At 36.6% G+C, this 17097-nt stretch overlaps 1 protein-coding gene across 1 annotated transcript in view; it reads right to left on the reverse strand.

Annotated features, from left to right (window-relative positions):
• The window catches only part of LOC115218391 (RING finger protein 150-like), a 144121-nt gene that overhangs the window by 112002 nt on the left and 15022 nt on the right, over nucleotides 1–17097 (reverse strand). The window contains exon 2 of the mRNA XM_029788178.2: nucleotides 1663–1910. Within this exon, the coding sequence (XP_029644038.1) occupies nucleotides 1663–1827 (165 nt within the window). The 5' untranslated portion in view covers nucleotides 1828–1910. The remainder of the gene's footprint in view (nucleotides 1–1662; nucleotides 1911–17097) is intronic.

The raw sequence follows: 17097 nt of genomic DNA on the forward strand, positions 1-17097 counted from the left end.
CCTCAGTGGAATTTGAACTCAGAACATAGTGGAAGATGAAATACCGCTAAGCATTTTGCCCGGTTTTCGGATGATTAACCCAGCTTGCTACCTTAATAATAATAATGGTTTCAAATTTTGGTACAAGGCCAGCAAGGGGGTAAATTGATCACATTGACTCCAGTGTTCAACTGGTACTTATTTTATTCACTCCGAAAGGATCAAAGGCAAAGTTGACCTCAGCAGAATTTGAACTCAGAATATAAAGAGGGACAAAATGCTGCTAAGCATTTTGTACAGTGTGCTAACAACTCTGCCAGCTCACCGGCTTTAATATTAATGATGATAATAATAATAATAATAATAATAATAATATAACTATCATAAGTTGTGGCAATAAGATGAGGTAGTGAAAATGCTACATTGGAAACTATGCGAAAAGTGGAATCTGGAGAAAGGCAAGATGTGGTATGAGCCCTCAGAGAGTGGCAGATTTGAAGACATGCAAAATCCTGTGGGGTTTTCCAATCCAAACAGATCAAGTGCTAGAGCATAAAAAGCTGCACCTAGTGGTGGTAGACAAACTACATGTGCTATGTAATTGATGTGGTGTGCCCCTTTGACCCATGAATAGTCAAGAAAGAAGGCAGAAAAATAGACATATACAATCTTTTTAAGTATGAAACAGCCTGGCTATGAAAAATGAAGAAGGTGAAGATCAGAATATAGTGCCCAGTAGATCTGTTACAATTGATTTGCTTCTTTGGTATGGCCAGAATATTCTGGAAAGTATTAGTTGAAAAGAACAGATAACATGGTACGGTAGGCTGCAGGTAGCCAGCTTATTATGCATGCAAAAGGAGTTAAAAGGAATAGTAATAACAATAACCCTTTCTACTAAAGGCACAAGGCCTGAAATTTTTTTTGGGGGGGGGGGCAACTTGATTACATTGACCCCAGTGCATAACTGGTACTTATTTCATTGACCCTGAAAAGATGAAAGGCAAAGTTGACCTTGGCAGAATTTGAACTCAGAATGTAGTGATAGATGAAATACTGCAAAGCATTTCATTCAGTGTGCTAACGATTCTGCCAGTTTGCCACCTTGACGATAATAATAATAATAATAATAATAACAATAACAATAATAATAATAATAATAATAATAATAATAATAATTATTATTATTATTATTATTTCTACTCTAGGCATAAGGCCTTGAAAATTTTGTGGGGAAGGGAGTCTAGTTGATAACATCGTCCCCAGTGCATAATTGGTACTTATTTCATCGACCCGGAAAGCATGAAAGACAAAGTTGACTTTGGCAGAATTTGAACTCAGAATGAAGCGGCAGATGAAATACTGCTAAGCATTTCACCCAGCATGCTAACGATTCTGCCAGCTCGCCACCCTAATAATAATAATAATAATAATAATAATAATAATAATAATAATAATAATAATAATCCCTTTACTAGTTTCAGTCACTGGATTGTGGTCATGCTGGAGCACTACCAATAATAATAAAGTATATTTAGCTTTGTATATTTGTGTACTAAGATTGATTTGTTAGACTAAATCCTCCAATGTGTTGCCCCAACATGGCTGCTGTCCAATGATTGAAACAAGTAAAAGAAGAAAAAATGAAATAAAGACAACAAAGTCCGCATGAGTCACACTTACCGTGAGTCTTTCCTTGGCATGAGCATAGCGAAAACGTTGGATGTAGTAGAAGATTAGCCACGTAAGGGATATAATCATCAGAACTATGAATGATATGGATACGAACAATATGGATGTACGGCTGATGTTGAGGGTGGATGGTGGCTGTAGGCGTGAAATGTGCATCTGTACCTTGGTCCCATTGTCGAGAAGGGTTGCAATCTTGTCCCCATCTTTTCTGCTTATAAGTACTGTCACTTTGGTGCCAACTGAAAGACAGAAACAATGGAATAATTAAGAAATGATTTGGGATATTTTAATCTCTCAAAGTCATATGTATGTTTATGGAAGGGTAGAAATGGTCAGCTGGATACCCACTACCCTCAGGGTAGCTCGCAGAACTGGTAGAGCATCAGACAAAATGTTTAGTGGTATTTCGCCCAGCTCTTTATGTCCTGAGTTCTACTGTCCCTGTGGTTGACTTAACCATTCATCCTTTGGGGGAAGGGGAGACTAAGATTAAATAGCAGTCAAGTACTGGAACTGACGTAATAAACTTGCCCCACCCCTCAAAATTGTTAACCTTGAACCCTGCGATGAACTGACATCCCATTCAGGGTGAATATTGTGATCTCAAGTCACCTATAAGCCATGAAAAATGGGTAACGGGCCTTATGAGTCCTGGGATTAGAAGAAAAAAAAATACCCAAAAACTACCTCCAGGTATTTGACTGGTACTTTACTAAACCTGTAAAAAGATGAAAAGTAACAAACTGGGTGGGATTTGAACATAAAACATGAAAGAAATAAGGCATGGCTGTGTGGTAAGAAGTTTGTTTCCCAACCACATAGTCCCAAGCTCAGACCCATTGTATGGCACCTTGGCCAAGTGTCTTCTACTGCAGCCTTGGGCTGACCAAAGCTTTGTGATGGAAAGAAGCCAGTCGTATATATGTATGTGTGTGTATGTGTCTCTGTAACTTAGTAGTTCAGCAAAAGAGACCGATGGAGTAATTAACAGGTTAAAAAAATAAGTATTGTTCAGCTAAAATTTTTCAAGGTGATGTTCCAGCATGGCTGCAGTCTACTGACTGAAACAAGACAAAAGATAAAGGATAAATATTGGCAAAAGAAATTTCAGAGGAGGGGGAGGGTAAGTCGATGACATCAACCCCAGTGTTCAGCTGGTACTTACTTTATTGACCCCAAAATGATGAAAAGCAAAGTCAACCCTGGCAGAATTTGAACTCAGAACGTAAAAAACAGATGAAATGTCACTAAGCATTCTGCCCAGCTCACTGCCTCATAGAAGATAAATATTCTTTTCTACTCTAGGCACAAGGCCCGAAATTTGGAGAGGGGGGTCAGTTGATTAGATCAATCCCAATAGGCAACTGGTACTTAATATATCGAACCGCAAAAGATGGAAGGCAAAGTCAACCTCGGCGGAATTTGAACTCAGAACGTCAAGACAGATGAAGTACCGCTATGCATTTCTCCTGGCATGCTAATGATTCTGCCAGCTTGCTGCCTTATAGAAGATATTGTTGTGCATTTTTTTTTATTTCCCATCAATCCAGCAAGCCAATGGTGAAGACAAGCAGCCCACTGGTTTGGGTGTTTTACTCATAACCTTAAAGTTGTGGTTTTGACTGAAAGCCTATCTTATATGTGTGTTGAGTGTTTATGTCCCTGTAATGTAGTGGTTCAGCAAAAGAGACTGATGAAGTAAGTAGCAGCTTATGAAAAAAAGGGTACTGGGGTTGAACTGTTCAACTAAAATTCTTCAAGGTGGTATGTTGTGTTCTTGAGCAAAACTCCTAATTTCATGTTGCTCCACTCAGCTGCAAATGAGTTCCAACGATAGGTGGGAAGTAAACCCTGCAAAGGACTGGTATCCCACCTATTGGGTGTTGTAATCTTAGTTATATATACACCATGGAAACCAGGTTAAACTTTGGCCCAATGAATCAGGATCATGACAAATCTCAGTCGAAGTCAACTAACCAATAAAAAAAAAGAGAAGAAATCGAAACTGGGAAAGTGAGATGGATAGACAGATCGGTCATTGGAGAACTATTATAAAATACCCAGTGAAAAACCACAAAAATATCCAGAAAAAAAATCCTTTCAACTATAGGCACAAGGACTGAAATTTGGAGGGAGGGGGGCAGTTGATTAGATTGAATCCAGTATGCAACTGGTACCTAATTTATCAACCCGAAAAGGATGAAAGGGAAAGTTGACCATGGCGGAATTTGAACTCAGAATGTAACAACGAGCGAAATACTGCTAAGTATTTTGTCCAGTGTGCTAACAATTCTGCCAGCTCACCACCTTTATAAAAAAGAAAAAATAATAATGTAAAATTAATACAAATAGCTTCTAAATATGAGTAAAACCAAATAAAATGTTTTCTATCTTAACCTCTTTTGTGCAAGACTGTTCCTGTGCAAGACTGTTCCTGCTTCTTTGATACAAACTTTCTATGCAAAGTGATCTAAATTCAAATTTCCCATTAACCCTTTAGTAACTAAACTGACCATATCCAGCCAAAATATTCTACCTGTTTTATGTTCAAACTGGCCAGATCTAGCCTATCATACATACCCTGCAATGTCATTCTAAAAATATACAATCACATTATCAAAACATCAAAGTTTCAAGATAATACATGATCAATTCAAAATAAAATGAGTAAATAAGTATTACATTTGACTAAGTTATCTGAAAGTTAGAGTTAAAATTTCATGTTAATTCAAGTTTTAATTAATAGTTTGGTAAATTCTTCATTATTTTCAAACTTAATTGAAATAAAAAGGGTGTAGTTCAATAGAAATGTGGTAACAAAAAGGTTTAAACCTTTCAATACCAACCCACTTCAGGCCACCCCTGGATACTAGCTTCATGTTTTAAAGTGAATTAAATTAAAACTTTCCATCAAAATTCCAGTTTGATTTATGTTCAAAACATCAGCTTAATAATAAAGTTTTTTTGAAATAAATTTTTTATTCTTTTCAACTTTTATTGAAACAAAGGCTGCATATCTCAACGGAAATATGATAACCAATGAGTTAAACTGTTCTAAATTAAAACTTTCCATCAAAATTTTGTGTTGATTTATGTTCCAAACACCAGCTTAATAATGACAAAGTTATTTTTATTAAATTCTTTATTATTTTAAAATTAATTGGAACACAGAGAGAGTGTCTCAACAAGAAATATGGAGGCAAAAGACTTTAAGTAGACCAATACAAAACAGAAGCTGAAAAGAAATATAGTTTTGAATAAAATAGAGAAATGATTTCCTTTACAAAATTCCAGATAACTATGGACTGTCTGAGAACTGAACTTCACATGGTGGGGTGGCTGTTGTCGCAAGTGTCACCGGCCATTCTCTTTGGTAAGGCCTTTGCATTTGTGTCCATGAGGCACAGCTAAACATGCCATTTGTTCTGGGGTATACAATCTGTTATTCCCTCCCCTTTTTTTTATATTTTTCTTTGTTTCCTTGGTGAGGCAGTAATGGGTCTTTTTAAGTTTTTCTACTTTTTCTATTTTTAATAAAGATATTGTTTTTTTTTAAAAAAAAACAAGAAACTGTAAGGAATAAAATTTAAGCTAAAAGACGGGGTTAGAGATGGCAAGAAAAACTCCTACCTGGCTAATACCTGAAAAAGTGAAACAGGATAGAAGAAAACCAGATAAAATTGCAACACTGGTTGGAAAGTATTGGGACACTAAGCTGAGACTGAAGGGCTCTTGATTACAGTATAATCCAGAATCCTGCAATGCCATCCCACCAGAAACCATCAGATAATGAAAGAGAATACAGTAAAGGGTTGCAGAATATGTGGAGATAAGGAAGAAACAATTAACTACATCATATCTGGCTGCTAAGAAACAGTGCTTGTGAAATTAAGCAAAATAAGCAAGTACTCTGGGCATCCAGGGAAGGAGGGGGCACCACAGAAATGGTAAATGGTTTACTACACAAAATGAATCATTTTAAACCTGCTAAAATAATATTTGGAATGCCTTTATCTCAACTAAGTAACGAAGCAGATATGTTATGCAAGATTAATTTTGAGGATCTGATCAAAGACTGCTATTAAAAAAGTCAGAGAAAACTTCTCAAATAAAGTGGAATTTTATACAAAAATAAACATTATTTTCCATCTTACTGTTAGTTTTGTTTTATTTTGAAAACTGAAAATCTATTTCATAGTTTATTATTGTTTATATTTTGAATTCCATATATATGGGTTACCAAAATCTTTGAAGTGCTTAGGGCCCTGTATGGGTCTTAATCCGACCCTGCAAGAAGGAATACATCTGCAGATATGATTGAGCTGGAACTTACATAGGAAGTTATACCATGATAATGATATACAAAGAAGAAAGAAATACTATAAGCATACACCAGGAAAGATCTCAGGGAATGAAAAAATGTGAGCATCCATTGCAATAAGACAATTCACACAGGCAGAAAGATTAAACCTAATTGACCAGATATTGTTATTGGGAAGCCAAGGAAAGAATGCATCAGACCTAAAAAAATGATAATGCATCTCTCAAAGAGATAGGGTAACTACTCAAATATAAAGATCTGGAAATAGAGATAACAAGAATGTGGAGCCTGTAAAAAGAAACAATTCTTGTAATAATAGTGATAAAATATTTAGACAAATATATGACAACCTAAGGATTTGGAAATATGCGCAACATTTAGAAAATAGCATTGCAAGCATGATGTACCGTAAATCCTTGAGTATAATCCGCATTTTTCCCCCAAAATTTAAAGGTAAAAATCCCTAGCATGTACTATATACGAGGTTAAAAATGAAAATTATTTTCTAAGCAATGTCCAAGTCTCGATTTGCTGTCCGGCAATGTTTATTCAGACGCATTTTATGATGTCGGGCATGAAAATACCTCAAGCTAAGCCTGAAAGCAATGAAGTCATAAAAGAACCATCCATAACTTGCAGTTAACAACATTTATTAAACGTTATTACCGTTATTTCTTCATTTTCTGCAAACAAAATGCAAAAAAAGCTACACATTTACATTATGTTACATATACAATAATAATAAAGGACATTACCATATACATTTTTACAAACCAAGGACATTATATAGACTTCCTCGACTCAAGTTAGAGAAGGGGTGCGTATTTAGGTTTTTCAGAGGTACAGCCCCTAAAAATCTCCTGCGTATTATACTCAAGGGCGGACTATACTCGAGGATTTATGGTAGATATTCTGTAGAATGCTTTCAATACAACAACAAAACCAAAACAAAATACTGCACATACCTAAGACACAGAGAACTGCACTTGATAGTGCAGCAAAAGCATGCAAGGAAAATAAGATTACTGCTTAGTAATAAAAATACAGTAAACAATCTATTCTCATTTACTCAAATAACCAGAATAGTCAAGTAAACAACAGCTAGAAAAAAAAAAGAGAATATGTTAGGGTCAAGTGGCTGTGTACTTATTTTTGGTAATTAATTAATTGTCATAGTTTGTACTGCATCTAAAATGGATCATTTCTTCTCATGGTGCATAAAATATAGTATTTTATTTTACTGCATTTATATGACCTGTATTTTATTAGGTTATATAGCCATGTGGGGGTCACAATTGTATGGTCAGGTGTTCAATTCCCAGTGGTATGTTGTGTCCTTGAGCAAGACACTTTATTTCACATTGCTTCAGTCCATTCAGCTAGCAAAAATGAGTTGTACCTGTAATTCAAAGGGCCGGCCATGTCACATTCTGTGCCACACTGAATCTATGTTAAAAAACTATGTTAAGGGTGCACATGTATGTGGAATACTCAGCCACTTGCACATTAATTTCACAAGCAGGCTGTTCCATTGATTGGATCACCTGGAAACCTTGTCATTGCAATTGATGGAGTGCCAGATTTTAGTATATTAGTAAAACTGGTTCTTCACTTAAATTATATTGTTATTCCTTCTTTGTTTCTCTCATTTTTACTATTTCCAAAATATTTATTTCTTTATTGCCCACAGGGGGGCTAAACAAGAAAGGGCAAACAAGGGCAGAGAAAGGAATTAAGTTGATTGCATCAACCCCAGTGCATAACTGGTACTTATTTAATTGACCTTGAAAGGATGAAAGGTAAAGTTGACCTCGTTGGAATTTGAACTCAGAACATAACAGCAGATGAAACACCGCTAAGCATTTTACTCAGCGTGCTGACGATTCTGCCAGTTTACCACCCTATATTCTAATGCTGGTGTTTAAATACTTGTATTTAAATAATATTCTAATACAGTGGTTCCCAAAGTAGGCAGTATTGTCCCTTACCCCACCCCCTGGGGCCAGTGGAATGTCCCAAGGGAGTGTTGAAGAAAAGTGTGTGTGTGTGGAGGGGGCGATAATGGGGTAGCAATTCACATAAAAACAACAAAATAATGGATTCATTAGGTTAAGTTTTAATTGTGAAATACAGTTGCTTTGAATTTGCTTCAGAAAGAGGTCTATGTTTGTGATGGTTAGTTGGGGTGGGGGCGCTAGGAATGTAGCTTGGGTGTCAAGTGGGTGACAGCCTGAAAAAGTTTGGGAACCACTGTCCTAATACTTGTGCTTGAAAAGAGTTTTCATGAATTTTGTGAGGTGCTATGGTCATTTATTTATGTAAGATGCTATGATGATCAGCTATCAGGGAGATCAGTTATCTGGCAACCCTGTGGTTCCAATGGGACAAGATAGGGTAGGAGGGTGGGGCACAAGTTACTGTAACTGTTTCTAGCATAGAGGCATAAGACCACTAATTTAGGGGAAGGGAGCAATAATATTTAATTGTCCTCAGTACCCGACTGATTTTATTGAGTGAGAGAGGATGAAGGGTAAAATTTGGGGACTTGAACTCAGAGTATAAATCAGAAATTCTCAACCATTTATTATCTTTGGACCCTTTGAACTGATTAAAATGTTTAGAGAAAGAAACCTAGATGTTTCTTGCAATACATACATCTAAAGCAAAAGTTTTTCATGGACCCTTAATAAATTACTGTGGGTCCTATGTTTGCTATTTTGTTTCTGTGGAGCCACAAAAATCTTATATGGACTCTGGTTGAAAATCACTAGTGGAAAAGAGTGGAACAAATACCACAAGGCATTTGGTCGAATGCTCTAACATTTCTGCCAATATTGCAAACAACAATTATGACAATAATAATGATGATGATGATGATGATGGTAATAATTATCAAAATAATGATGATGATGATAATTTACTACCAGAATAAATGGCGCTGTGTGTTCTGTAATTCCTATCTAATGCTTTACTGTCAATTTCTACATAAACTATTGATCTTAAATGGTTGATCTTCAAGACTGCTACTGAGTGCGGCGCCTTAAACATTGAACTAGATTGACACTCGAAACAAGAAAACTGACAGAAACATAACATTTATCACAAGGAAACATTTGGTGAAGAAGAAGCACTTACATACACTTTCTAACATTTTCAGGTTCGGAAATTCTCTTAATTGGCAACCTAATTATAACCAGAAATCAAATACACATAGACTAATACAACACTCACACACACTCATACAAAGAAAAAAAAAAGAGGAACTGAAATTACATCAATGTCAAACACAAGAATAAATAAATATTAGAAACAAGGCGTCAAATAAATAAAATAAAGGAGAGAAAGTATAGACTCTTTAGCCATGGCGTTGGTGACTAATCTTGTTAGTTCTACCAATAATATTCATATCCTTACAACTGTTCGGTTTCTTTTTGTTTGTTTTCTTCTTTTATTGCAGAAAATTCTTTCCCTGTCGTACTATATCTTTTATCTTTTACTTGTTTCAGTCATTGGACTACAGACATGCTGGGGCACCACCCTTGAAAAATTTTTTTAGTTGAATCAATCGACTATTGGTTGCTTTTTGCTGAACCACTAAGTTATGGTGAAGTAAAGGCACCGACATCAGTTGTCAAGTGGTGGTGGGGTGGGCAAACACAGACCCCCCCCCATATATATATATATATATATATATATATATATATATATATATATATATATATGTATATGACTGGCATGTAAAAAGTACTATTCGAGTGTGGCCAGTGCCAGTGCCGACTGACTGGCTCCCATGCTGGTGGAACATAAAAAGCACCATTCAAGTGAGACTGAATGTGTGTTTGTATACATATGTAAATTGATTACAAATTAAATATTTATATAAGGGTTTCCTCTTTTACGCTTTATTCTTTTTGTGCTTATATACATTATTAGACTGTGTTCCTTAGTCATTGCACGGTGATCACCAGAAGCTTTAAGCTTATATAAAATACCATTATTATTATTATTTACAGGATTGTTAAATATGGCACCGTATAACAAAACCACCGAAAACACACATATACACAAGTAATATAAATATCCATACTCGAATACAAACATAAAAATGTACATGCATACATACAAGTGCATAGGTTTTCATCAGTTGCATAACTGGTTACCTACATAATAAAAATAATAATAAGTGCACCCTTTTAAAGTCTAGCCAGGCTCATGGGCTACCTCATGATTGTGAGCCTGATGTTCTAACCACTGAGCCATGTGCCTTCACTGATATATATATATATATGTGATCCATTCTGAAGGAGCACTTATAACTACTACAACCACCCAACCACCAAACAATAAGTTACTAACGTGTGTGTGTGTGTGTGTGTGTGTGTGTATATATATATATATATATATATAATTGTACACTCACACATGCACATGCAAAAGTTGCCAGCTTCAAGTAGGACATTGAAAGGGATGTGACTACTTCATCACAAATCTTTAAAACATGAAACGTTTGTCGGGTTTTCACAGATCAGTTTCTCAATAAAGAGTTTAACATGTCCTCCTCTGTGTGTGTGAAATATGTGTAGCTTCACACGCATGTACAAGTTTATATGAACATGTCTTACATACATTATTATAAATGAATATTCCACCATGTTATTACTAATATATGTGTGCATGTGTTATTTACTGTTCCAGTGTTGGTGGGATCAACGAAAAAAATGTACTCCATCCAGTGAGAGATAAATATCATTTAATGAACACAGGTTTTAAATCTAAGCTACTATTGGTTTCATGCTGTGGAAAACATGAAAGTCAGACAAGCTTGTATAGCATGCCATGTGTTTCCAAACCATCGTTAAGACTCAAATATACAATACACACATGTATAAATTTGTTCATTTTGTTTTTACTTTCATTTCCCAATGCTAGCATAGGTTAGATGCATATACATATTCTTTTCTACTCTAGGCACAAGGCCCGAAATTTTAGGGAAGGGGAGCAGTCGATTAGATCAACCCCAGTATGCAACTGGTACTTAATTTATCGACCCCAAAAGAATGAAAGGCAAAATCGATGAGTTAATGTCTTACAGATAGATGCCCTTCCTGTTGCTCACCTTTTCTTATTTTTCCAGTGAGGGATCTCTTATTGTAAACATATTTAAAAATGTAGAGGCAGCAGATGATTTGTTGATGGGGAAATGGCAACAAACTTCAGTGTCTATAACTCAACAGTTTTACATACCACATATGCAGGATGTAGAAGTTCTTAATCTCCATATATGCACAAGCACACAAACATACATACATACATACAATCTAGTCTTGTCTAGTCTAGATGTGGTCTGGCCTTGGGTATGTCCTGTGTAAGTGAACATTCTCCAGCACTCTCTATATGACCTGGGAGGGCACTTAACCCCCCACGCCACCCTGTCTCTGTTAAGTAGATTACTGGAACTCTGGCTACAATGACCAGACCTAGGTTGAATACTGGAGTGGTTTCCCTTTGCCTTCTCCGGTTATGTGGGATTTGAACTCAGAAGTTAGAGAACCAGGAGATTATTGTCTCTACTGACAAAATAACGAGTCTGCAACTCTCTTACCGACAGAGCAATGTGAAATGAAGTGTTTTTGCTCATGAACAAAATGTGCCCCTCCCCTACCCCAGTCTGGGAACTGAACCCACAATCTCATGATCTCGAGTGCAATACCCTAACCGTGCTTTCACATGCATAATATTCTATGTATACATTCACACACTCACATGGGCTTCACACAGTTTCTATCCACCAAATCTACTAAAAAGACATTGGTTGGCTTGATGCTACAATAGAAGACATATGCTTCAGCAATGTGCTGTGCAGCAGGACTGAACCTGAAACTATGTGGTTGGGAAGCCAACATTTTAATCACACAGCCATGCCTGCTCCCATGTTTACATATATGTAAGATATATATATATATATATATATATATATATTAGAAATTTTTTCATTTGCCCTTATTTATAAGTTGTTTATAATTTAACCTATAAAGGTATTTTTTAATATGCTGGTCATTGATAAAATTTTGAAAAAATTTTGTCCTATATTAAATATATATATATATATATATATATATATATATATATATATATATATATATATATACAGGGACAACTGATGTTCTTTATGTTGCATGTCTTGGTTCTCTCTTTGCTTTTTTTTTTGTTGTTCAAAAAAAAGTTCGTTTTCCATGTTTTTGTTTTTATGTTTTCGTTTCTCATTGTGTCTACCTTTTTTGATGTCCTGTACCCATATATGCATGTATATATACATATATATGTAGGCATGTACTTATACGTATGTATATATGCATATATTCATATATATATATATATATATGTATGTGTTATATTTTCATTTGACGCCGCAATGCATCCCTACATATGAGTGTACTGGAGTATCGCAAAATAAAGTATCTTGCTCAAGAACACAACACACAGTCCGGTCTGGGAATCGAACTCACTATCTCTTGATTATGAGCTCAATGCTCTAACCACTGAACCATGCGACTTCACATGTAGAGTTATACATAGAGCGGTTTATCTTTAATCTGAAGAGGGCCAACCAACAGCAAAACTTCGAAGTCACTGTCAGCTCTTTTTCCTTGTACCAGAGTTCTAATACAATGATTAAAAATATATGAACACACAGTCATATCATATGTATTGTAGTATGGCTGTGAAATTGTGTCTCGTGGTTAGACATATAAATACAGCATACATACAGAACTGTAGAGAAATGCATATAAATAAAGGCATATATAGATATATAATACACACACACATAACACAGTTAAATATACATACAAAACATATGGCCAAATACACAGATCAACATACATACACACACACACACATATATATATATATATATACATGCACACACATACATACATGTATTAATACATACAAATATGAATTATAAATTCAATTCACTATACTGTCCCTGCTATAGACTAATCAAATAAAAGTATTATCATCAATATGAGTGATAATAATGATGATGATGATGATGATGATGGTGGTGGTGGTGGTGGTGGTGGTGGTGGTGATGATGATTTCTTTTATTTGCCACAAGGGAGTTGGATGAAGGAGATATTACAAAGACTTCCCATCATTTCATCTGCCCAGGATTGCAATAAATAATTGCTTTGCAAAGAAAATAAGCAACATGGCAGACAGAGCATATGTCAGATGAGCATCAGATTTTAAAATGCCTTGTGGTATGCACTCAATTATGACTCCTCATTATGCTCCGAGTTCAAATTTGCCTCTTAACCTTCTGGGGTCAATAAAACAAAATCGTACCAGTCAAGTACCAGAGTGTTAGGTCAAAACCAATTCTATCAAAGACCGATGGAAACATGCTACAGGTAACCATATAATCCAGTAATACCACAAGTGGAGCACTTAATCACCTAAGCCCCTTTGTTTCCTATGGAGCATAGGCCACCAACAACCTATCTCCACTCTTCTCGACTATGGGTTGTCATTTCTACTTGGTTCCAGTTGGAGTCCTGCTTTTTCAACCCTTTTTCAGTATTTCTCCTCAAGATATTTTTAGGGCATTCTCTCTTTCACCTCCCTTGCTGTCAATAAATAAATACTATAGGGATCAGTGTGCATTGGCTTGTTCAGGGTCTTTACAGGTCTAGGGGCCCAATTCTGATCTGTTTATGCAGTGGCTTGCTGTCAATAAATAAATAACATAGGGTCCAGAGTATTAATTTGCCAGGGGTCTTCACTGATGTTGGAGCCCAACTCTGATCTATGTATGTTGTGGCTTGCTATCAATTATTAAATACTACAGGGCCCAGTGCACTGATTTGCTTGAGGGCTTAGAATGTTGTTAAAATGGTCCTGTAACCATCCCCTAAATTTGAGATTTTGTAATCAATGACTCAAAGAAAAGAATGAACATTACATTTTTTTTCATCTAGTTTCAGCTCACGAGCTGTGGCCATGCTGGAGCACTGCCATTAAGAGAAAGTTGTGGCGAAAGAGTCAGCAGAAGTTCGCCATTACCTTCTGCCGGAACTGCGTGGAGAGTAGGCGTTTCGCTTATAAACACACACACATCGCCCAGTCTGAGATTCGAACCCGCAATCCCTAGACCGCAAGTCGACTGCTCTAACCACTAGGCCATGTGGCTCTACATCTTTCAATATTCTTCATTACCTCCATCAATGCAAGAAGGAACTCTTTGTTATCTTTAGAGCAAAACAAACACGTTAAGATAACTTGAAGTTTTCATTCCATATACACACACTCAAATGAATATATATATATATATATATACAAACACATGCAGCTATACATGTATTATGTATGGATATATAGGCATGTGCATACCTGCAGTATTTAAGTGCATATGAAATGCATTGCACTTGAGCAGAATAAATGAATTCTTGATAAGAAAATTGAATAAACAATGTTTGAGTAAAGGAAAAGTTATTGTAAATGAGAGAAATATAAGAGATGATGATGTTGGTGATATTGGTGGTGGCGGTGGTAGTAGCGGCAGTAGTAGTGGTGGTGGTGGCAGTGGTAACAGCGGCAGTAGTAGTGGTGGTGGTGGCAGTGGTAACAGCGGCAGTAGTAGTGGTGGTGGTGGCAGTGGTAACAGCGGCAGTAGTAGTGGTGGTAGTGGCAGCAGTAGCAATAGTAGTGGTAGTAGTGGGGGTGGCTTTGGTAATGGTGGCAGTAGTGGCAGTAACAGCAGTTGTAGTGGAGGTGACAGTGGTAACGGTAGCAGTAGTAGCGGTGGTAGTGGTGGAAGTAGTAGTGGTAGCAGTGGCACCAATAGTAGTAGTGGTGGTGGTGCTAATGGTAGTGTTAGTTTAGTAATTAGTGAGATGGCATGCTCTGTAGTCCTTATGTAATTCGGTGTAGGCGTGGCTGTGTTGTTACGAAACTCGCTTTGCAGCCATAAGGTTTCAAGTTCAGTTCCACTGCAAGGCACCTAGGACTCACCAATGCCTTGTGAGTGAATTTTAGTAGGTGGAAACTATGTAGAAGCCTGTCATATCATTATCATCATCAACATTTAACATCCATTTTCCAAGCTGGTATGGGTATTCATCAAACGTGTGTGTGTGTGTGTGTGAGTGCATTTGTCCTCCACTACCACTTGACAACTAGTGTAAGTTTGGTTATATCCCCATAACTTTACAGTTCAGCAAAAGAGACTAAGCGACTAAGATTTGGCATTGATTTCCTTGAGTAAAATTTCCATGTCAGTGCTCCAGCATGGCAGCGGTCCAATGACTGAAACAAGTATAGTAAGATATAAGGTACTCATTGGTCTGATTTATGATCAAAAATGTTCCATCCATGACCACTCCATTGTTCTTAGGCATCATGTTTCTAGGACTACCATATTTCAATGTAGTCCTTGACTGGACCATTTCAAAGATGGAAGGTAGGGTGTAAATTTAGGAAACTTTGGCTGCTGTTTCTAGAAGGGTGTACAACCACATACAAGTTCCTTTGCTAGTTCATGTACACCCTGAGAAAACACATATATGATCAAAGGCGTTCCAAGTATGACCACCCAGTCTTCCATTTTTTTGTGAAAAGGATATTGAGGACTACATTATCCATTGTATGTTCTCACATTTTAAGATGTCAGGTTATACTTTGAGGGAGATTTGGCTGTGATTTCTAGCAAGTCTAGCAACCAAATAAAAGCATTCTTGGTTTACTGAAGCCATTGTTGTTGGTGATGGTGGTGGTGATAGTGAGGGTGGTGGTGGTAGTACAGAGTGTGTTATGTGGTTTTGGCGGAAGCACAGTGGTGCATGATTACATAGTATGTAGTAGAGATAATACAATGGCTGTAATAGTAATAGTGGTGGTGCTGTAATAATAGTAGTAGTAACTGTGGTGGTGGTGGTGGTGGTAGTAGTAGCATTGGGAGCATGCAGTGAGGGTGAAGACAAGTATGCAGTGCAGTAGGTAACAGCAAATGCGGTTGTGGTGTTGGTGTTGGCAGTGGTTGTGGTGTCTGGGGAAAGTGTGTGTTGGGAGGCAGGTAGTATATGATAGATGATTAAATGAAGAATCTTGGCAAGACAGTAATAAAGCTATGTGTGTGTGTGTGGTGTTTGTAGTATGTCTGCGTGTGAGTGTATTATTACATCATCTTGACATTTTACTAACATGTTCAGTTGAAAAGAATAACAAGAGAACTTTTATAAAACCAAATAACCTCTTTCTTTTCTCGTGTGTGTGTGTGTGTACGTATGTATGCATGTGCGTATGTGTGCTTTCTTAATTTGAACAATGCGGTGTATATAAGAAATAATCAAAGTCAATGGATTGTATTCATACCTTGTATTTCAATATTTTGGGGCTAAGAACCTTCATCAGGAAATCTTTGGAGATACGTTGCTGTGAGCTGAATTTTCTGTTCTCAAGCATATGTATACACCCCAAAATATTGAAGGTCAAGATATAAAGTACAAATCACTGGCTTGTATTATTTCTTATAGCTTGCATCGTTTTCGTTAAAAAAGAAAACAAATTAAAAACACTTATCTGACTCAGATAGAACTTCATGTAAACAGTATAAATGATGTTGGCATTGACGTTAAAATTCACCCAAGGCTTGGTTCCCGTGCCATCTGGCCTCTACAAAAATCATTCTCGCATCATATCACAAAACTAAGACAGAACTATTTCACCTCAACTGGCCCTGCTCTCTTTAACATCTTGCCAAGACGCATAAGGGAAGAAAAAAATCTTCATGAATTTTTTTACAAACTGTTCCTTGACAAATACCTCTAACAAATTCCAGATAAACCACTCACACTTGGACATATTCTCTGCAAATGATAACTCTTTACTCAAATGGGCAGTGGTGCTCAAAGAATGACTGTAATATGAAACATCATTAAATGTCTACCTGGGGTGGGTGGGTGGGGGTCGTCTATTAAGTTAGTTATGACCTAGGCCAATTCTGGCCAAAACTTTTCTAAGTATATGTGTGTGTGTGTGTGTGTGTGTGTGTATGCGTGTATATATATATATATATATATATATACACATATATACAACGGGCT

This window comes from Octopus sinensis, linkage group LG13 (assembly GCF_006345805.1).
Source record: "Octopus sinensis linkage group LG13, ASM634580v1, whole genome shotgun sequence".
Classification (NCBI taxonomy): Eukaryota; Metazoa; Mollusca; class Cephalopoda; order Octopoda; family Octopodidae; genus Octopus; species Octopus sinensis.